Source organism: Camelus dromedarius, chromosome 30 (genome assembly GCF_036321535.1).
Source record: "Camelus dromedarius isolate mCamDro1 chromosome 30, mCamDro1.pat, whole genome shotgun sequence".
Lineage (NCBI taxonomy): Eukaryota > Metazoa > Chordata > Mammalia > Artiodactyla > Camelidae > Camelus > Camelus dromedarius.
In genome coordinates this window covers 20925868-20950083 of record NC_087465.1, presented here as the reverse complement: position 1 = coordinate 20950083, position 24216 = coordinate 20925868, and the positions used below count along the sequence as shown (strand labels likewise).

General features: G+C 36.5%; 1 protein-coding gene and 1 long non-coding RNA gene across 2 annotated transcripts in view; one reads left to right on the top strand and one right to left on the bottom strand.

Moving 5' to 3' along the window:
- Positions 1-24216, top strand: part of LOC105088512 (uncharacterized) — a 132831-nt gene that overhangs the window by 1327 nt on the left and 107288 nt on the right. The window lies entirely within an intron of this gene.
- On the bottom strand, positions 12672-23677 carry LOC105088511 (solute carrier family 7 member 13). Its single transcript, XM_010979378.3, has 4 exons — positions 22874-23677; positions 21011-21142; positions 15554-15915; positions 12672-13191 (listed from the first exon to the last, which is right to left on the bottom strand). Exons 1-4 carry the CDS (start codon positions 23556-23558, stop codon positions 12898-12900), a joined length of 1473 nt encoding a protein of 490 aa, XP_010977680.1. The 5' UTR covers positions 23559-23677; the 3' UTR covers positions 12672-12897.

The following is a 24216-nucleotide window of genomic DNA, read 5'->3' as shown; positions in this document are numbered from 1 at the left end:
TACTGCCGAACTTAACTGTCATTAGTCTCCTGTTGTTTAGATGTATCTATCATGTTCTAAAGCTTGTTGCCACAATTCCCTGTTTCCTATAACTACATGCTTTGCCATGTGTCTTCAGCTCCTTCCAACAAGAGATGGAGGTATAAACTCTTTATGGGCTCCTTGATTCTGGGCTTACATGTGACTTTTTGTTTTGGCCAATAGAATTCATTGGAATTCTAGTGTTAGTCGCAAGATGTCTAGCGCCAGGCCTCAAGACATCTTGCATACTTTGGCTCCCTCTCTTGGAAGACTGCCTGAGCTGCCGTTTGAGCAAGCTACATAGAGCAGAAACAAGTCACCACAGCTAAGGACACACAGAAGCACTTAGCTGAACCCAGCCCAAATTGCCAAATAATAGAAATAAATAGGGGCTGTGTTTTAAGTCAGTAAATTCTGGCAGAGATATGTCATGTAGAATTAGATGACTGGTAGGTCACTAACACTATAACTGAATAGCTATTAAAATAGAGATTTTTTTTTTAATGAGGATAAGTATTGTAGTCTAACCCAAGACAAATAACTGATTTAAGAAACAAATTATTCTGTGATGATATTAAATGTACTGCATCTTTCTTCCTAATTATGGACATCATAATTATCTTAACTAATCAATCAAAACATTGATTATAGTTTAGAGGTTAAAAATTGTAGATTGTAGCTGGGTTTCCTCAGCACTTAAATATTGCTTGTCTTTTCAAAATGATAATTCGATGAATTTATGTTTATAGTGTTTGCCAGTTAAAATCACAAATGCTTAGAAACCTCCAGATTTACTTCTAATTCTTTTTCTGTAAAAACAAAATTGGTTAGTTTCTATAGATCTCAGTTCTAAAATTCAAAAAGCCTATCATTCATATTCTAAATAATCTGTAATCGACACTTTTCAATGACTCCACTTTGCAGTTTTATTTCATATTTTGTACTTTTAAACTGCACTTCAGCCTGCCTTGCTCTTCTTGCTTTCCATGGGATCTGTGAAGTCCTCATGGGTGCAAAATGGGTAATAGATTTGGAATCAGTCTTACTAGTGTGCCATCAAGCATGAGATAGGCAGTCAGGCTGGGGGGCAGTGAGGTGTCACTGTTGGGGAGGCACAGAGAATAGTGTCTATTCTGGAAATGTTAAGGTGTTTAGAAAGGCTGATGTGTGGTAAGCGTGTGTGTGTGTGTGTGCCTGAGGAGGTAAGAGATTAGGATAGAAAGTTAGGCTCGAATCAGATCTTGGAGAACCTGCAATGGTCAGCTTAGGAGCTGATATTTGGTCTTAAGGAAGGTGGTGGTGGGGTGATGATGTGGTGGTTGCAGCAACTGTGAGAGTGAGATTAGGAGATGCAAGAAAATGGGATGGCGGAGCAAGGAACTGACAGGATTAGATTTGAGTTTTACAACATTATGTCTAGAAACTGAGTGGAGGCTGCCTTGGAGGGAAAAGACTGGCGAGTGGGTGTATATATTAGGAGACAGTTGCAGGAAACCAGATGAGAAAAATGAAGGCCTGGACAAAGGGGTGGGACTGATGAGAGAGGAAGGTACCTGAGGCGAAGTGAATAAGATAGATGTTATAAACTTTGTTTACTACTTTGGATGCAGGGTATAAGGCAACTATAGTTGTTTCTTCTTTTTCTTCATCTTTATAGTTTTTGAATATCCTTTTGTGTCTTACCACATTCCTGTGAGATCAAAATGTAATGGTGGTATTACATTCTGTAATTTGCATTTGTCTTTTTTTGTTAGAATCAACTAGCACTTTAATGCTAATGTTTCAGACAAGATACAGTAAGCCATCATTTTGCTTTTTAACTGTATAAAGCATATGTAAGCTTTTTTCAAAATAAAATCCAAAGCTTTAAAAATTTTATGATGACGTAATACATTCAGATCACAGTGCCGAACATCAGGTCAGTGGTATAGTTGCATCAGATCAGTCCCTTTTGTGACTTCTGGCCTTGAAAAAACTTCCATTACTCCTGAATTATACTTACTTAGTTGGGTACACCACCCCCTGCAAACACACGCTGTTTATACATTTCTCTGTCAAGATTTATAGCAAATACAATATTTTTACAATTTGTGTTTTGTTGGTGTTTTACTTTATCTATCCAGAATATTTGGAGAATTAGGTCTTTTCAAAAAATGAATAGCCAGATAATTGGACTTTTTTCAAAAATAACTAGTTCTTAAAAATTTAAATTTTGGTGAAATATTTTCTAATATAGTCCTTATACTATGCTGTATCCTTAAATTATGTTAAACATAATTTAACATATTATTAACATCTTGTTATAAAAATTCATTACTATATTATTTGGAAACATAATTTTTGGAATTAAATTTTTTTCTGATGAAAATAGTATATGCTACATATGGAAAATGTTGAAAAGTATAAGAAAATGAAATAACAATCACTTGTAATCTTACTACTAGAGAAAGACACTGCTGTTATTCTCTAATATCTCTATTTACTCATGTCCATGAGTGTACATATATGTGAACATGAGTAGTAAAAAAATTTATTGTAATAAAATAAAACATTCACCAGATTACAAAAAAATCACGACAAATCTCAAAAAAGTTTGTTGTCATATGGGACACATTCACTGACGACAGTAACATATATTTGAGTGAAATAATGAAGCTCCCATCCAAAATAAAGGTTTTGTAGCTTGGCATTTAATAATCATACTCCTAAATAAATTTTAATTACAGTTTATATCTGTATGATAATCAAAGCAACCCATATTAAAATCTGTGGAATTTGGGGTCCATCTAAGAACAAAGGCAAAGAGGCTTGCTGTGCACCCAGACCCAGCTCTGCTAGCTTGAAGAAGGCACAGGATGTGAGGCTTCTCCCAGGAAAGCAGGGAGATCAGAGGAGCTGCCTTCCCGCCCTGGCCCCTGGTTAGTTACAGCGGTCGGACACCAGAGGGAGTCAGAGACTCTGGGCTCCAGAAGAAAGAGAAACAGACTAGAAAAACCATGGGAAAAATCTACAAAACAGAGTTGATTTCATGAAAATAAATGGGCAAACTGTTGGCTAGACTAATAGAAAAAAAGAGGGGAGACTCATTGAACTAAAAAAAAAAAAAAAAAGAACAAAATATACCGTACCTTCTTAACAAGAAAAACATTATTATCTTAAAGAAGCTGAAGGTTATTCAGTAAATTCAGTATTCTTTCATAATTAAAATCTTAGCAAGTTAAGAGTAGACCATGATGTCTTAGCTAAAGAGCATTTTCCAAACACCTACAGCAAATATCATACTTTATATGAAACATCAGACGTATTCTCATTAGAGTCATGAGCCAAAGAAGGATTCCTGTTCTTCTTTTAAAATGAACTATAACCAATGCTATGAGAAAGAGAAATATGTTTTAAGAATTTAAAAAGAAGAGATAAGCTGCTTCTATTTGTGGAAAATATGATTTTCTCCATAGATCCCCTTGGGTTTTCTAGTAAACATAGCAACAAAAATTGTAAGCTGTGGAAAAAGTCTAACAGAAAATGTGCAAAATTTTGTGCAGAAAAGTGAAGTTTATAGAAAGACTCCCCTCCCACCAAAAGTTTAATCAGGAGAAAGCATAATCATTATTATAAAAATGTCACTTCTCTCCAAATATGCTTCAAATAAAATTCCATCACAAGAATCACAACAGAATCTTTTATGGAACTTGATGAAATTATTCTAAAATGTAAATGGTTCCGAACATTAATTTTGAAGGTGAAAAAGAGATTTTTATATTTGAAATGACTAAAATTTTATTCAAAAGGTTTTAATTATGTTCTCTTCAAGTTCTTGATGGTCACTAATGAAAGAAATTTTCACATATTGAGGAATGGAAAAGTCATTTTGGCTTATTCGTAGGTTAACTTGAACTTTATGCTAACTAGAACAGCCTGTTTGTGGTCTATCAAACATATACTGTACAGCTTCTTTAATTATTAAAGAAAAGTGTGCATTGACCAGAAGTAAAGCATATCAATGTTAAAAATAAAGATTAAATGTCTCCCTTCCTGGGACACCAATGCTGGTACTCTTTTCATGATAAGGCTCCCTTCCGAGGTGCCAAGGCCGTACTGACTCTCCATGAACATGCTGATCTGTTTTTTTTTTTTCTGAAACCTTGAAAAAATGTCTCCCTGACTTGTTTAATATTCTTTGTTCTGACGAGATATATAAAACTGTGCTGAAAACCATGCTTCTCCAGAGCAGTTCCTCAGAGTTATCTGAGAGGCTCTCTTCCAGGCTATTGTCCTCAGTTTGGCTCAAAGAAAACTCTTTTCTATTCCTATTATAGATTATTGATTATTTTCATCAGCACCATCAATGAGAAACTGCTCACATAAGTAAACAATAAAATTAATTTACAAATTTTTTTTTTATAGTCCTCTGTCACTATACCTCTACTGGCTCCTGCTTCCCCATCTATGCTCCATGGACACCTAGAACCTGGCATAGAAACACTGAAATAGATAGCCAGAGAGCAATGTTTGAGCAGCCATTCTAAAGGGATAAACAAAAAGTCTGATCTAAAGACTAAGGAAAGCAACAGAGGATCCAAGAGGTCTTTTGAGAAAATAATACGCTGCTCCACTCCTAGGGAAGGTGTCCCTTGCTCTGTGTGCCTGAGGGTGGCGGTCACCATCAACACAGCACAAGTAGCCCAAGTACTCAGGGAGACAGCTCTGTTCAGTAGGGAATATTTTAATACCTTTCTAGGAGACACAAAGATTCCTGCTCCTGTTGTGGCAATAAATATCAAAATGTTTCCTTGGAAGAATCCTATTACCCTCAGGAGTTGCATGCTTTTGCTCTTTTCCTTTTTTAAAAAAGGAAATATAATTTAAAAAATAATTTTAAACTCTCACATGGGTTGCTGTGTCTTTACACTTTTCTTCCATGTTCCTGGAAGTCTCCCCAAATGGTGACATTCCTTTAATTTAGCCATCTCATTCTTCCACAAGCATTTTATTTATTGAACCTAACTTGGTTTCAGAAATTATTAACTTGTGAGGTATTCTATGATTCTGTGACCTCTTTTAAGGCCACAGTTAAAATGTTTCACACAGCAATTATTGTTTAAAAATTATCCATGCCACTGAACAAGCCACAGCTAATTAACAAAGGACAATATCAGCAGTTCTGGGTGAAGTCTCCTCTGGAGGTGTAACAACGATATTATTTAACTGAAATAATACTTTGTAGATGAGTATCAAGACAAGAAGTTGTAGTTTAATGGAAAGAATGTAAGTTTCGCATTCAAGTGAGCAAAGTTGCTCGTCTTGCAAAATCAGCTGAAAAAGTGTATCCTTTGGAGACAAAAGAGTGTCTTTCTGGTGTTGCTATTTACTGTTAACCAATAAGAAATACAATGTCATAACGGTAGCCACACGTTTGGGGATATTTTCAATAGGTATTTCAGGTCTCCTATTAAAAAAAAGAGGCCATTTATAAAAAATAAATTCTTACATAATCTTTTAAAGTGGCTTCATTATAACATATAGAAAAAAAGAAAGTGACTTAAACATTCTGAGCTCACTTGATTATTTTTGTTGAATGCTTACCATGTCCTAGGTGAATTATTCATTCAAGGAGCAATGGAATTTTGTTTTGGTGTCTCAGTGCTATGCCCCTGATTCCAATGCAAGCCTCTTAGATAAGAATAGACTAGCTTAGAAAGCCTGAATACTAGGTCATCTGAAAGAATTTTGAACTGGACCTGGAGCTAAACTCTGACCTGCGGCTAATGTGTTAGAATTATAACTAACTAAAAGGGGAGTTTTATCATTAAAATGGTGGAATAGGAGTTTTCTACCATCTTTCTTAAAAGAACACTGATGTAATTAACCATGGATGAGAGAGCCTTTGTGGAATTCCAGGAGTCCAGTGGAAAAGTAGCACACTGTTAGAGTGAAAAAAAAAAAAAAAAACACCTCTAAGATTGCATGCATCAAAGAAGGTAAGACAAACATCTTGACTTTACCCACGTCATCTTTCACCCAAGGCAACACAACTCAGAGACTGAAATTTTACCAAATATATTTTCCTACTGAAGTGTTATGAAACTAGAAATTAATAACAAGAGGAAAACTGTAAAATTCACAAGTATGTGGAAAATCTTCCACAACCAGTGGGTCAAAGAAGAAATCAAAAGGAAATTTTGAAAAATCTGGAAATGAACAAAAATGGAAACTCAGCATACCAAAATGTATGGAGTGCAGCAAAAGCAGTTCATGATAAATGCCTATGTTAAGAAAAAAAAAATATCAAATAAACAGCCTTCCTATTATACCTCAAGGAACCTGAAAAGGGGGAGCATACTTAGCAGAAGGAAGGAAATTGCAAAGATCAGAGCAGAAAAATTAAATAGAGACTAGCAAAACAATAGAAAAGAGCTGGATTTTTTGAAAACATAAAATTGAAAAACTTTCACTTGATAAAGAAAGAGAGAAGACTGAAATAAATAAGTTCAGAAATGAAAGAGGAGACATTATAACTGATACCACAGAAACACAAAGGACCATAAGAGACAACTATGAACAGTTGTATGTCCCAAACTGGATAACTTAGAAGAAGTGGATAAATTCTTAGAAATATACAACCTATCAAGACTGGATCATGAAGAAATAAAAATAAAAATAAAAATAAAAATAAAATCTGAAAGGACCTATAACTAGTAAGGAGATTGAATCATTAGTCAAAAACCTCCCAACAAAGAAGAGACTAGAACTAGATGGCTTCAGTAGCACATTCTACCAAACATTTAAAGAATAAATGCCAATTCTCAAAGTCTTCCCAAAAGCTGAAGGAAATAGAACACTTCATAACCCATTTTGTGTGGCCACATTAACCTGATACCAAATGAGACAAGAAACAACAACAAAAGAAAACTGTAGGCGAATATCCCTGATGAACACAGATGAAAATTCTCAACAAAATACTAGCAAACTGAATTCAACAGCACATTAAAAGGATCATCCACCTTGACCAAGTGGGATTTATCCCTAGTATGCAAGAATGGTTCAAAATATACAAATCAATTAATGTGATACACCACATAAAAAATTAAGGATAAAAATTATGATTATCTCAATAGATGTAAAAAACATTGGATAAAATTCAATTCTTTTTTCACTGAGATATGTACATAAGTTTCAGCACTCTTTACGATAAAAACTAGGAAAAGAGGGAAATTATCTCAACATCATAAAGGCCATGCATGACAAGCTCATAGTTAATATCATACTGAGTGATTAAAAATTGAACACTTTTCCACCAAGATCAGGAAGAAGACAGGGATGTCCAATCTCAGCACTTTTATTCAGCATAGTACTAAAAGTCCTAGCCAGAGCAGTTAGCCAACAAAAAATAATAATAAAAAAAAAATCCAAATTGGAAAGAAAGAAGTACAATTGTCTCTGCTTGAACATGACATGACCTTATAGGTGGAAAACCCAAAAGACTCCACCAAAAAAAGCTGTTAGAACTAATGATTGCTTCCAGTAAATGTGCAGGATAAAAAAATCAACATACAAAAACCAGTTATGTTTCTATACATAATAACCAATTAATTGCAGAGGAAATTGGAAAACAGTCTTATTTACAACAGTATTGAAAACGATGGGATAATTAGAAATAAATTTAAACAAAGAAGTAAAGGACTTGCACAGTGAACACTACAACATACTGATGAAAGAAATTACACACAAATAAATGGAAAGATATCTTGTGCTCATGGATTGGAAGACTTAATATTAATAAATGTCCATACTACCCAAAGCTATCTATAGATTCAATGCAATCCCTGTCAAAACATCATTAGCAGTTTTTATAGAAATAGAAAAACAATTCTATAATTCTGATGGAATCAAAAAAACCTCAAAAATAGCCAAAACAGTTTTGAAAAAGAAGTACAAAGCTGGAGGCATCATACTACCTGATTTCAAAGTATATTATAAAGCTACAGGAATTAAAACAGTATGGTACGGGCATAAAAACAGACATATAGAACAATGTAATAAAATAGAGAGCCTAGAAACAAATCCACACATATGTAGTCTGATCTTTGATAAGAATGCCAAGACTATGCAATGGTGAGAGGATGATCTGTTCAACAAATGACATTGGGAAAGTTGACAGTTGTGTATTTATATGTAAAATAATGAAATTGGACCCTTTTCTCACACCATATACAAAATCAACTCAAAATGGACTAAAGACTTAAATATAGGACCTATAACTGTATAACTCCTAGAAGAAAACATAAGGGAAAAGCTTCATAACATTGATCTTGGCAATGATTTCATGAATGTGACATCAAAAGCACAGATAACAAAAGCAAAAATAGACAAGTTGGACTACATCAAACTAAAAAGCTTCTGCACAGCAAAGAAAATTATCAGGCAAAAAGGCAACCTGTAGAACAGAAGAACGTATTTGCAAACTAGATGAGGGGTTAATATCTAAAATATATTAAGGAGCTCATACAATTCAATAGTAAAATAACAAATAGCCCAGTTTAGAAATGGGCAAAGGATCTAAACAGACACTTTCGCAAAGAAGACATGCAAATGGCAAAGTGGTACATGAAAAGATACTCGATGTCACTGATCATCAAAGAGATGCATACAAAAAATACAGTGAGATATCACCTTATACTCGCTAGGATGGCTATTACCAAAAAACAAAGGACAACAAATGGTGAGAGGATGTGGATAAATTGGAGCTTTTGTTCATTCTTGGTGGGAATGTAAAATGGTGCAACTACTTAGAAAAATAGCATGGAAGTTCCTCAACAAGTTAAAAATAGAACTATCATATGATCCAGGAATCCCCTTCTAAATATTTATCCAAAATAATTGAAATCAGGATCTCGAAGAGATACATGTTTGTTGTATTAAAATATGGAAACAGCGTAAATGCCCACTGATGTATGAATGGATAAAAAAGTGGTATGTACAGAGAATGGAATATTTTTCAGTCTTAAAAAGGAAGAAAATCTTGCCATGTTCAACAACACAAAGGAACCTGGAGGGAATTACGCTAAGTGAAATAAGCCAGTCACAGAAGGGCAAATGCTGAATGATTCTACTTATATGCGGTATGCAAAGCAGATCATAAAATCAAACTCACGAAACCAAAGAATAAAATTGTAGTGGCCAGGTGCTGGGGGCAGGGAGGACAGAAAGTTGCTAATCAATGGGTATAAAATTTCAGTTATGCAAGATGAATACATTCTAGAGACTGACTGTACAACGTTGTGCCATAGATAATCATACTGTATTGTCTACTTAAAAATAGGTTAACAGATAGATTTTATATGAAGTACTTATCACAATAAAATTTTAAAACGAAAGAAAAGAAAAGGGAGTTCAGGAGTAGCTTGGATGGGCAGTTCTGGCTTAGGGTCTCTCATGAGTTGCAGTCAGGTCTTGGCTGGATTATAGCATGTGAACCTTGCCTGATGTTGGAGAATCCAGTTCCAGGGTAGCCATGAGATGGCTATCACATTGATATTGGCATGTTGGTTTTTCTGCATTTTGTTTCTCTGTGGGACTGCTTGATTGTTCTTCTAACAAGGACTTTGGCTTTGACCAGAGAACAGTATCTCAACCATCCAAGAGGATGAAGCCTCAGCAGCAAAGCCATCTCTGATCTAGCCTTGGTCACACACCACTGCTCCCTCCATATGTTGTTGCCCAAGAGCAGCCCTGATTCAGTGTGGAAGGGGGCTATCTGAGGGTGTGGATGTCAAGAGGTGAGAAGTACTTGGGCCATCTTGGAGGTTAGATGACAAATCTTGATATTTTGGGATGATTTTAGGAGGAGTAGCAGAAGGAGTATCTTCTCTCAGTTGGGGGCTTACATTTTCAGTTTTCTCTATATGGTAAGCTATTTCAAAATAGTCATACATCTGTGTACTTGGACATGTGAAAATATCTAGTATATGAGTTTTAAAAAAGCTTCATTTCATAGCATTTCTCATATTAGTGAAATTGCATGAGTATTTTGAGCAAACACTTTATATGTAAGTTTTTGGGGGGCTGCTGTCACAAATTACCACAAACTTTGTGGCTTATAATAACATGTTTATTCTCTCACACAATTCTGCAGCCAAAAGTTCAAAATCAATTTCACTGGGCTGCAATCAAGGTGTTTGGCAGGGCCATACTTCCTCCAGCTGCTCTGAGGGAAAAATTTGTTCTTTGCTTCTTCCAGCTTCCCTGTGCCATACAGTGGGACCTTGTTTACCGATTTTATATATAGTAGTTATTATCTGCAAATCCCAATCTCCCAATTTATCCCTCCAACCCCTCTTTCCCCCAACCCCCGCTAACCGTAAGTTTGTTTTCTATGTCTGTGAGTCTGTTTTTGTTTTGTAAATAAGTTTATTTGTGTCATTTTTAAAAGATTCCACATATAAGTGGTATCATATGATATTTTTCTTTCTCTTTCTGACTTACTCTTACTTCACATAGTATGACAATCTCCAGGTCCATCCATACTGCTGCAAATGGCACTATTTTATACTTTTTTTATAGCTGAGTAGTAGTCCATTATCTATCTATATCTATATCTATATCTATATCTATATCTATATCTGTATCTCTATATACTACAACTTCTTTATCCAGCCATCTATCGATGGACATTTAATTCAAGTGTATTGAAAAGGTGGAGAATCCCATGTAATGTTAATCTTACCAACATAGAATCTTTAATGACTACTGTTCCTAAATTGTAGAAAGGTCACAGTAAATGAATTTCTCTTTTGTGCTGTGGGACTATGAATGTTACCGATGGCTGAGAGATTTGGGTCATGATTACTATTTTGATGTTGTTTCCATACCTACCCTTTGGCTGGGGGCTTTCAGTTGTCTTGATTGAGGATTACTGGATACTACCCCACGGAAAGGATGTGCTGGCTCTTTGTGGGTGGAATGAGAGACTTTGATCAGCAGAGGATGTATCAGAAACCTGGAAAGTGCCTCCTTAAAGGCAGTTTAAAGGGAAATTGAAAGGGACAATGCCTCTTTTGAACATCTTATTCCATATAAACCCTAAACATCTCCTTTTCTTTTTAATAAGCCAGTGAGACCTGAGGGTGACGAGGAACCATGGAGTAATAAACTAGTTTGTGTTTGGGACTAGTTTGTACTTGCTTGTGCCTGCTGCGTTGACACCAGCTGCCAAGCTTAGAGTCTTTCTACAGTCAGATGACCCTTACCCTTTCCCAACCGCTCTGTAGAAGTGTGAGGTGGCGGGCTATCAGGTCTCTCTCCTAGAGTGACACCCTTGGTGTATCCAGTCCCATCTGTCCCATGCACAGCCAGATTTATCTTCCTGGGATGTCCAGAATCTACAAGACCATCTGTAGTCGGCCAGCCTTGTGCCTGTAAGGTATTTTGCGTCTGCAGAAAGTGTTAGATGTCGTGTTTTCCTTTGACTCGTGTTCTACAAACCAGAGTCCTTATTTTTAAATTGAAGTACCGTCAGTTACAATGTACCAATTTCTGGTGTACAGCACAATGTCCCTGTCATGCAAACACATACATATATTCATTTTCATATTTTTTCATTGAAGGTTATTATAATAAGCATAGTTCCCTGTACTATACAGCAGAAACTTTTTAAAATCTATTTTTATATATAGTGGCTAACATTTGTAAATCTCAACAGACTCCTTATTTATCATTATATAAAACATCAAAATTTAACTCAAAGGCCTGCATTGTAGAGCATTTGAATCAACTTCCAAACAGAATATAGGCTATCTGCCCTTCAGAAACCTGCTATTTGTGAATTTCTTTGCCAGACACATTTTGTCCAAAACCTCACTGAGACAACATTTGAAAGGAAGATATGGGCTCTGATTTATTAATCATTTACTAGGTCATTACAAGCCTACATGTGTTTTTTCCTGTAGTAAGCTAGTCCAAATATATATGCTAGACCCAATTTTGTCTTCAAAAGTTTTTGTCTTAGCCTAGGTTCTCTGGTACCTTTTTGCCTTCTCTAGGATTTAATTTTCATCTTGCTTGAATCCTTTCAAAGCTATCACTAAAAGTGGTTTGCAATTATGTTTGGAATAGTGATGTCCAGTCATCAGTATCCAGTGTGTTGAATATGGGGACATTTATGTTGACCCTGTTAAGGGCATATTGACAGAAGCAGTTTCAGAGAAGTCAGTTAAGGTGTGAAAGAGGATAGATAATTGGTAAGAGATCGTGCAGGCTGTCCTTTGGTGCTATCTCTATAAAGCATTCCAGCCTCAGTCATGCCAAAACACAGAGCTGCAATCAATGATGGGATATTTCTGAGGTGTTGCAAAGAACCCAAACTGAGGCAAAGTATCAAGGGAGATGAACAGCTGCTGTTCATTTACTTATTCCCTCATCCATCCATCAGACATTATTTTTTAAGATGTCTGTTCTTATCTACACACTTGTCTTGGGGGTGTGTATACAAATTTAAGTGAATGAAATTTTTTTAATGAAAAAAAAAGAATAAGGAACAATCTCTTCCTTAGAGGAGCTCACTGTCTTTAGGGAAAAAAGTTAACTGACAAGTAAAAACAAGTGTGAACTGTGACATAATAAGCTCAGAAGCATCAATGCACAAAAACGGGACATCTACTCCAGCCTCAGAGGACTGGGATCAGCACGCTTTATTGGGGGGAAGTAAAAGGCTTCAGTTACAAACAAGGAGAGTTAAGATGTGAAAGTTCCGGGCATTAAGCGTCTTGTGCTGGTTGTGTTCTACATGCGCAGCACACGTATACACATATAAGGAGTATTCCTCTGGTTGAAAAAGAAAGATGCTTTTAATAAATCAGTCATTCATCCAATATGCATAACTTATTCTTTTTTTGCTGGAGTTTCAGGTGGGTTTTTCTGTAGAGTTTCTTCTGTTGAAATATATTCATCAGTGTCATCAGCAGGTGAAACATTTAATAGTAACTGTAAAAAGCAAGTTATCTTGTTGAAATATGTAGAACCCAAATTGAAGTGAACAAAAGGCAAATAAAACAAAAGTCCACTGAGGATAAACAGAAGAACGTAGATATGGTGCATCTGAGGAGACTTGATAACTGGTGTCAAAACCAAGAACAAAGACACGGCTATGGTTCCGAATACAAATGGCAAACGTACCTGAGAACAAGCATAAATTTGTATTAGAGTGGACTTGGAGGTTATTATAAACAATAATGTAAAACATTTTGTCTACAAACATTTGTTTAACAGGGAGGAAGTTGGTTTCATTGATAAGAAATTTTTACCAGGTCTTCCTGAGGTTTATATAAGAGAAAATAATCTACTGGTAGTCTCTTTGGGGTGTGAAATAGCAGAACTGAAGGCTTTTACTTAGTAATTTTATTCTTTTGCTGAAACTCGCTGAGTTTTTCATCAGTCCATGCTACTTGCCCATTCAGGTCTCTTGAATGAAGACATTATGAAACATTCCATACTGTTACCATAAAGCATTTTTTCACCCCCAATTTTTCTGTCTTTTCTATCTCAAGCAATGTCAAAATGAATGTTTTCTGCACCTTAACCTAATATAGTATCCATTTATAACCTAATATATTACCCATATATAATTCATTTTGGCACATTTTTAGCATAGAAGGACCACAGAGTTTGGATTCACTTTCTCTTATCCTCACTTTTCCCTTAAAATGGGCCTTGAAGGAAGGAGGGTACAGCTCAGGGGTATACGCATGTGCCTAGTGTGCATGAGGTCCTGGGTTCAATCCCCAGTAGCTCCATTAAAATAAATAAATAAAAATCTAATTACCTCCCCCTTAAAAAAGAATTTTTAAAAATGGGCCTTAAGAATGTATCTTTCAAAGTAATTTGGACGATTAAAGAATAAACAAGCACATACAGTTAAATATGTAATGAAAGCACAGTACCTGCGGACAATGAATCCTCAGTTAAATGCTGCTCATTATTGCCTATTACTGCATCTCATGTAACTATTTTCTCTTCCCTGTTAGACTATGAAGTTGTTGATGGCGTTACTAACGGCCAACTTATCTACACATCGTGCCTTCCACCCTTCATAGCAGCTGCTTAGCACGTAGTTATTGAATCATTAAATGGCTCAGATGCAAGATTATCATTATCTTTCCCTTTTTTTTTCTATTTTGAAATATGGATTTCTGGTCCTCAAACTAAGAATTAGAGTTGCCAGGGATGATGTCCAGGAGTCTGAATTTATGAAAGACATTTCAAAGTTATTCTTTTTCACAGGAGAGTTTGAAAATCTTAGCTCTAAACTGTGTTGGTTTTCTTTTTTTTAACTTTCTAGCTTACCCTCTATCTTTGTGTACTGCTGAGGTATAGCTGTGGGAATTCTGTTACTCCTTTTCCCTTACATGTAAGGTACATTGTAAAAGGGGGCCCTTGAATGCTTTTAGAATATGGTTCATTGATAGAGCAAAGATTGCTTGTTAAACAATTAAAAAACACATTAAAAAAACACATAGGCCTAACAATAAAAAATGCTGTATAGCAATCATGCATTTACAAGTTAATGACTAACCACTAAGTCAGCTTAAAGCTTTCTAGCCTGAGGGGAAGCATGGTCTTACAAAGCCTGAGTATTTGTAAAGAAAACTAAATAATCTGCCTAGAAACACAAGTATTTCTGATACAAATATTAGAAAGAATACTCTTCAATGAGTCTACATAGAGAGACAGTTGTACAACATAAAAATATATCAATCTCCTTGCAGTACATACAGGGATGAGTTGCCAGAGGTGGTTTGGGTAAATCTGCAATATAGATGAATGGGCTACAGTAGACAATTAGAATAAAAAAAAATCTTCCAACAGCTTATGTGAAGCATTTCAGATGTAGTTCACATAGAGAAAGTTTTCGGTAGCTTGAGGAACAGGCAGAATGCTGATCCCTCTGTCCGTCTCCCATAGATGTCCTGCCTCTGAGCTAAGCTTCTGAGAGATGAATGAGTTTGTGATTGCACTCCTCACAAATGTCTAGAGTGTAGCTCTTTTACATTGGCCATTAAAGCTGGAGCCTTATACACTGATAGACATTTGAGGTGAGAAGCTTGAAAAATCCTGGGCAAGCCTACAACGTCATCTAAAGTAGTATCATTCAGAGGGCACTCATGGAATCACTGGCCCTGGACATTGGTCAATCACTTCCACTGAGACCTAGTACAAACATCATACACCCCATGTACAGTCCCTTTTGACTCAAATTTCACTAGTTGTATTATAATATAAAAAAGCCTAAGGGTCCTCTGCTTTTTCTAACAAGGACCAGTCCAGTGCTTTCTCTCCTGAGATTTCAAATTGAAAATGGTCTAAGACTCTCATGAGCCAGAAAGTATAAAATCTGTTCTCTAGATCGGGTATTCCTAAAATGGTCTGACCATGGGCTAGAAAGATTTTATGTGCAGATATGAGAAAAAAAGTACTAAAAGTACATAATGCGTCTTAGAAAGATGAAGGGAATTTTTTTAATTTTTGGGGTTTGATTTACCTTATAAGGTCTGGATAGGTGGGGCTCCTGGTATCTCAGTTTAAGCAAGCCTGTCATCATTAGACCAAGTTGAATCCAGTCTGTGAACCCCACGTAGTTTATTAAAAGGATTAAGTCTGAGGGTATAATTAAAATGGAGGCAAAGATGAGCATCTGAATCACAGCTACAATTGGACAGGACTGGATATTGAGAGTTGAGAAGATCAAAGGTAGCTGGCCCTGTTGGCTTGCCATATACCACAACCTTGATGTTGAAAATACGGTACAGTTAAGGGAGCTAACTATTGAGGAAGAAACACCAATTGAAATGGCCCATTGCATGGAAGGGATTACTCTATCCATCCAGGTGATCGCAACAGCATCTGTAAAAAAACAATTAGAGAAGCCACTAATTATATAACTGACATAGTATTTTTAATCAACCAACTTAACAAATATTAAATGGTAATTGTAGCAAAGACAAAGGACTGGTGCAGTAGGCTGAAGTCGCCCTTTATCAAAATGAGGAGGATCCCTTCTATCCCTGTTTTTTTTTTTTAAGTTTTCTAAAAATCATGAATGAGTGTTGGATTTTGTCAAATGCTTTTTATGAATCTCTTACTATTATAATGTGATTTTGGTCTGTTGTGTTAATACAGCAAAACATTAATTGATTTTGGGATGTTAAGCCAACCAGTGATAAACCTCACTTGTTCATGGTGTATAATCCTTTTTGTATGTTGCTGGACTCAATTTACCAATATTTTTAAGAACTGTTGCATTGTAGTGCATAGAGCAATACATGTTGTATGTAACATTTGTATGTAACTTTCTTTCTTTGTGAAAAGAATTATTCTGGCTTTGGTATCACAGAAATACAGGTTTCGTGAAACACCTTGGGAAGTGTTCCCTTTTCTTCTATTTTGTGAAAGAGTTTGTTTAGGAGTGACATTATTTCTTTCCTCAATGTTTGATACAATTCGTCAGTGAAGCTACTGGAGCCTGGGATTTGATTTGTGGGAAGATTTTTAAATTATTCATTCAATTTGTTTTCTTAATATAGATCTATTCAGATACTCTATTTCTTCTGGAGGCCAGTTTTGTTAATTTAAGACTTAAAACAATGTATCTTAGGGGCACACAGCTACTCTCTCTTTTCCCATGGCCTTCCCTTCCACCCTTTTCCTCCTCAACTTCAGGTGTCTTCAGGAGAAAGGTAATTAGGGGTCTGATTGAGGTCTCCCTGACCTAAAGGCTATACCCATCCAAGTATGCTGGGAAACTTTATGGAGGCTTTTGGATACAGGTTCCCAAGTTATCAGCAAACCCTGTGCTGTGGACTGAGGGCTAGATTCAATAAAGGGGAATTGGGTAGAATTCATAGCACAGAAGGGAAACCCTCTATCCACAGATGCTCCTTTGTGAATAAAGCCCTTTGGGCCAATTCAAAGCAGTATATTTTCATGACTTCCACTGTTGAATATAGTATTGGTATTGATACTTTAGATGCTTGGACTATGAATGATCAAAAAGTCCAGAGGTGATTCTCCTGTTCAGGTAGAGATGCATGTAGAGAGTGCTAGTGGGACATGTAGGTTCCTTCTGAACCCCTTTTCTCCTCCTTCCTTGTGTGGTTCAACAAAACAATATAATATCTCAGTAGGAGAGACACAACAAACCTGATTGAAAACTTAAAGGCAGCAGGGTGAGTAAAAGATGCAACATTTCAATATAACTATTACTGTATGGCCAGTGACAAGAACTACTGGAAGCTGGAGCTTTATAGTGGATTATTAGCAAGTGATTAATTGTTGCTCCTGATTGAACTGGTCAGTTGTAGTCCTGGTTGTTCCAGAACTTGTGACTGTAATGGAAACCACTGTATCGACTGATGTCATTGGTATTCTGTCTAAAACATTGCCAACACTTCTTTTCTACCCCACTTGCTCCTAAAGACCAAGACAAATCGTGGCAAGACCTTCAATATACTTTCCCAGTATTCCCCTAGGATTCCTAAACTCCCCTGCTATTTGCCACCAGTGGTGTTCAGAATTTTGCAAGAGTGCTCTGCCCTCTGATATCCAAAGTTTACTCTGTAACGTTCATGTACAGTTGGCTGGCAAGTCAGAATCCGCAGTCTAAACAGACCTGAGTTGGTTTTATTATACCTCTACCAACAGGATGAACCCCAACAAAATTTAGGATCCTGCTTGCCAAGTAGGGTTTCTTGGGAACATGTGTAGGTAAAATCACAAAACTTTGTCCCTCTGGCAGTCAAGAATAAAAATTGTCTCTGGTCCCCTACTACTAAAAGGAGATCCAGCACCTTATGGATTCTTTGTGTGTTGTAGATAGTATGTGTCTCACTTGGGCATTCTACTTGGTCTTCTGTATCAGCTAATTCACAGATTGATATCCTTTGAGTAGAGGAACAAATCGACAGGCTATATTGAAAGCTGCCCAGCAAGCTGTGGCACACTGTCTACCTCTGGGGATTCACAGAGATAATTACTCCTTTGGCCTATAAGTCTATGTGATTGATGATTTTTCCTATTGTATCCCCTGGTGAAGAGAGGCACTTTATAGCTGGAGGTGGCCCTGGAGGTTTTTGACTTGTTTCCTTCATGACACAAGTACCAGGTGTAACCCTTTAGAGAAAAATATAACTCGATTAAATTGGACTTAATTATTAACAAGGTGTACAGAGCCCAGCAGGCCTCTCCTACCCAGTGGGGATGGCATATTCAGGAGCACAGCTGGCCTGGCCCAGTGGCGTCTTGGTTTCGCATGAAAAAGTGTGAGCTATATCCCAGTCTGCTGACTGAAGCGGAGCTGCTGGCTCAGTGGGGCCCTCTGTTCACAAGGGTTCCTGTAAATGTCTGGGTGTGGTCCACTGACGGTTTAGCTAAGCCAAGCCCTGTGGTGCCCAGTAGGTGGCTACAGCTGTTAGCCTCAGCACCAGCTACACAGAGTGGAAAACAGACATTCTGCTCAGTAATGGGTAACCAATCATCAGATTGTTCAGTCAGGAGCTGTGATTTGTTTCCACTGTTTATGACCCCAGTCTGTAGTTTTCCAAGTGACAGACCAAACACCCAGGCCAGTGGCAATAGTTCAAGTCATTAAAAATAAAGCAAAGTTCATCAGAGGGCAAGTTGGCCATGGTTAGGAAGATAGCCTTAAGTTCTGTCCACTGAGCCCCTTCCCTGTTGGGAGTAACTGGAAGCAAACTATTGATTGCTATTACGCTATCCAGATTGCCACGATTGATGTCTGAATTCATCATCTTTCTAGACGTGGCAACACATTTACCATCACATACTGGACATAAGGAAAAGGACTCCGTATTTTTGCTACAGAGGCTAACACCGAATGCCACACTGTGACTTCTGCCAAGATTTGACCATTTGTTCACAGTGAGGGAGGCCACTTGCACAAGATGTTGTCCCTGCTCACTCCTGGCAGACAGACCACATGGCACCTTTGACTCTCTCCTGGGAGTGGCCCTTCTTCAGATCAAATTGGCTGTTCCAATTTGATCAGCCCACTCTGGCCACACAACTGTGGCCTTTGAAACTAATCTGTGTTATGTGTTTCAAAATCTGGCAATTGTGTACCCTTTTTTTTTTTTTTCTAGAAGGGTAAAGAGTAGACCCTGAGGGGTTGTGTATCTTTTATCACAAAACCCCATCAATCTTCAATGTATCTTTCCTATCTACCATTTGAAGACATCTGATATTGTTCAGTGTTTGTATGGCTTCCTCAAAAACGAACACAAAAATATTTCTGACTTTGCCTCCCTCGCATTCATCTGGTCCATACAACTTGGTCAGGTAGTCTGGTCACTGAATATAACCATCCCTAGAAAGTGATCATCCACTCTTGGCTGCTTCTGGGGTGATGATTAGGGAAAATAGGATAAGAAGTTATATGGACCTATTTTGGAAACTCAGGAGGCTTTCCTGGTCACTGCTGGGTTTTGTTTCTTCTTTTCCTCACACAGCAACCTCAATCTCACCTGGTTGGTATAGCCTCTTGCCAAAAGGAAGCCAAGAGGATTCAAAATTAATTTTGATTCATGTACCTGGATTCTCTTGTTGTATTGTTGTGGTCCTAGATTATAAGGATAATTACCACTTTGTTGAGTACACTGTTTGCTAAGTCGTCTTATAGTGGAAATTGTGGGTCCCCAAGAGGGAACATTTAGACTCTGGGAAATACAAGAATGAGAAGACAATACTGATCTTTTGTCTTTCAGAGCCATTCCTGGGACCCTCGTCCTGAAGGAAGTCTTATAAAAGATACTGTAAAAGATCTGAATTCCCCGAGGTTGGTGATCTTCTACTCATGTGGAAGTATCACCTGGGTTTTTTTGCTTTGTCTTGTGGGAATTGAGGTTTGGGGAATCAGCATAAAAATGATATTTTAGCTACTGATATTTTTATGAAAAATAAATTGTCTTTGTCTCCATTGCCAGCATCCATGAAACTGTGCCAGGCTAACTTGTAAGCTTACAATTAGGGTTGTATCTCAGATTCTTTATATTTGTTGAGAGTCTTGTGATCTCTTCTTTGACCTCTGGGTTATTTAGAAGTGTGTTGTTTAATTTCCAAATATGTAGGATCTCCCAAATTACATTCTGTTGTTGATTGTTGTTTGGTTTCTATTGCTGGTGAAGGAAATATTTTCGATGACATAAATCTCAATTTTTTCTTAAGACTTGTTTTATATCCAAGCATCATCCTAGAGAATGTCCCATAAATGCCTGAAATAAATGTATATTCTGCTTAGGTTTGGGGGAGTGCTCTGTAAATGACAATTAGATCAGTTTGATTGATTGTGCTGCTCAGATCTTCTATGTTGGTCTATATTTTCTATCTTGTTATTGAGCAATATATTGACATTTGCAACTATGGTAGTTGAATTGTCTGTTTCTCTTTTCAGTTACATTAATATGACTTCATGTATTTGGGGGCTATGTTATTAGGTGTGTATACATTTATAATTGTTATATCTTTTTTGTCCTTTGGCCCTTTTATCATTATGAAATGCCTTTCTTTGTCTCTAGTACCTTTTTTTTTTGTCTTAAAGTTATTTGTCTCTTATTAATGTCACTGTTCTAGCTTTCTCAGTTACTGTTTGCAAGTATGTCTTTTTCCATCCTTTTACTTATATTTAGTTGTGGTTTTGACTCTAAAGTGTGTCTCATTTAGGCAGCATATAGTTGGATTGATGACTTTATCTAGTGTGACAATCTCTGTCCTATTGTGGTGTTTAGCATAATCTCGTTGAATATTATTGATATTGCTTGACCTTTTAAACTTTTCTCTCTAAATCAGTCAATCAATAACCCAGACATGAGCCAATTTAGCATAATTCTCTTAAAGTATGCAAAAGGATTCACCGTATATTAGAAACTCCCTTTATTCAGGGAAATGAAACAGGGAGTATCTTTCCTCTGTTTCTGTGTCACCATACCTGAGGATATGATTTCCCTTGGAGTCAGGACTGCTATGTAGGAAACATTAACCAGTAAGTAGATCAGTGCCACAAGGGTAAGTGCAGTAATCACACATTTGGGGATAGTCTCACTAGGGTTTTTCAGCTCTCCTGAAAAAAAAAAAAAAAAAAAAGCCACTCATTAAAAAATGATGAATTATATAACCTTTGAAAGTGGTTTCAATGTTAACATGTATTAAGAAAAAGAAATGACTGCATGCAGCAAGAGTTCGTTTTTGTTGAATGTTTATTTACTATGTCTTTGGTAAACTATTGATTGTAGAAGCAACAGCATTGTGCTAATTTCTGGGTTTCAAAGTTATATATCTGTTATACTCAACATGAGCCTCTTGGATAAGAAAGCAACTCAGAAAACCTGGATTCTAGGTCAGGAGGGCTGGAACAAATCTTCCTTTCCCTTACGGCCAACACTGTAGAACTATAACTGGGTGTTAATGAAGATGTGGAACAGCTTAACTGGTCACAACATCCCAGGACTTTAGGATAGACTCTCCTGCTATTTTTACTCCTCGGATTAAGTCTCTACACTAGTTAAACCTTGGATTAAACTTGAGTGTATATTGCCAACACTGAAACTGACATAGGTGTTTAACTGTTTGGAAAATAGAAAACTATATTATTAACTCACACTATGCAACTCCTTCAAAATAATTCATGTGTATTAAAAAGTAAAATATAAAGTAAGACAATACAGATTTAGAGAAAGCAGCACAGACACATATTTATCTAAATCTTGAGATTGGGAAAGACTTCTCAAGTATGAAAACAATGAAAAATTAGAAGATTGATAGTTTGATACTATAGGTATTAAAATTCTAGTCTTAAAAATCTTATGAAGAAAAATTGTAAAATCCAACAAACTGGGAAAAATATTTACATGTCTTACAAAGAAGAAATGTAAATGGTCATGAACATTTGCAAAACTCTCCCCTCCCATTAGAAATTGAAGAAAAAGTGAGTTCTAACACTGAAACTTGATTTCCACAAATCTAAAGAATGTAAAAAGGTATGATAATGCCAAGAGTAGTCACTTTAATTCACACTGGTAGATATATTTGTAGAGCCTTTCTGCAAGACAATTTGGCAATATTTCTCAAGACATTTCTAAATATTTGTTTCACTTTGTAAGTTTACTTCAAAAATTTTTTTCTAATAAAGCAATGAGAAACCCACAAAAATCCACATAAAAGGATGCTTATTGGAACAATAAGTATAAAATTTTAAAGTGAAAAACTGGGAACAATCCTGGGATCCAACAGTGAAAAAATGTTTGGAAAATGGTCAAATTTCATAAGATAGAATACTGTGTATTCATGAAAAAACATTTATATTTAATAATATTTATGAATTCTCACTATATACTTTAAGTAAAATAAAGTTAAAAAGAGTAAATGAGCAGTGTGATCCCCACATGTGTGTATATACAAAGTAATTGGTTACAGATAATCTTTATTTTAATTTATATTTCCTGGATTTCAAATTTTTTCTCTGGTCAGGGTCTGTTATAATTAGGAATTGTAGACTATTAAAATATTTGTTCACTTAAAAAAAATGCAATTGCTGTGGAGTCCTTAAGCCATGTCAATTTTATGTTTACTTGTTTTAATTTGTAAACACCTGGAAAATATTTTGCTTTCCCAAGTTGGAAAGCCACATTTGTAGAGAGTTTAATGCATTTCTATCCATCTTATGAAAGCAACAGAGAGAAACATTATAGCAAAACAATGTACTATTTCTTTCTTAGAATTAAGCTGTTTAAATTAACCACTATATTTTTATAGCCTCTTGGTATTTTTTATAATTAAAGGATAATAACTTTACCTGCTATTCGAACAAGGACTCCCCAGCCAGAATATGCATACAGTCCTTGTAAGAAGGCTTCTGCAATCTGCGAGGCATTTGGAACTTCACCGTCGAAAGCTTTCTCAAACCTGTCAAGGTTCTCCTTTCTTCCTCTCACCACCAACACGAGTCCAGTTACGGATACGAAGCAGAGAACTGTCATTTTCACAACCGTACTGACAGTCTGAAACCAAGTCACTTCCTTCACTCCTCGAGCATTCAGAATTCCCAAGCACCATAAAATGGCCAGCGCTAAACATTTCTTCGGCATCTCGGGAACAAAGCATCCGGGATAGAAAGGCTGGGTGATATACCCTGCTAGTAACAAGCCACGGGCAGCAATTCCTGCTGGGGTACTAAACAGATTGATCCAGAGATAGAAGAAAGCAATGAAAGGTCCAAGAGATCTCTTGAGGAAATAATACTGTGCTCCACTCCGAGGGAAGGTGGTCCCCAGCTCGGCGTGACTCAGAGCAGCCATCGTAGACACTACGGCGCAAGCCGCCCAAATGCTTAGGGAGACCCCCACGTTGAGCGAAGAGTACTTTAGCACCCCTTTAGGAGCAACAAATATTCCTGCACCTATTATGATACTGAATAAAAAAATTGTTCCGTGGAAATATCCTATTACCCGTTGAAGCTGAGTACTTCCTCCCATCTTCATTAATTTAATGAATTTTAAAAGCTAACATAAATTCACAGTTTTTACTCCGTTCTCGTGAAAGGCTTCAGTCAATCTTCTCACAGTTAAGTGCTTTGCTTTCCTCCTCTTGTCTTACTCAGATTTTGTTCCAGCACCGAACGTAATTAAAAAAAAATTAACTTATAAGTTAACTGAACTCAAGTTTCTGAGATCTTAATATCAGAGTTAAAATGTTTTACACGTTAAGCTTTTTAAAAGTTATGCACAATTAAACAAGTTAGACACAGCTAATTGGGAGTGAGAGATGAAAAATTCCAAGTCAGGTTTCTTCTATGGATATGTAACCTCATTAATTTTGATCCTTAAACAAACAATTCTTTAAGTTTGTACCATGAGGAAGTTTTTGTAGCATGACAAAAAGTACAAGGTTTGAATCACATGTTTGCCACTTGTTAGCCAATTTTGGTTTGAATCACACATATAGTGCCACTTACTGACAAATTTATGTCACTTAATGATTTTGGATTTTGTTGTTTTAAAAACTAGCACAAACACTCCCTATCTTATTCCCAATCTTATTTCCCCCTTAATAGAATTAAATAAGGCAATTTATTGATGAAGCAAATAGGAATACAACGCTCCTAGGAGTTATACCTAACATACCTTATGGATCCATTCA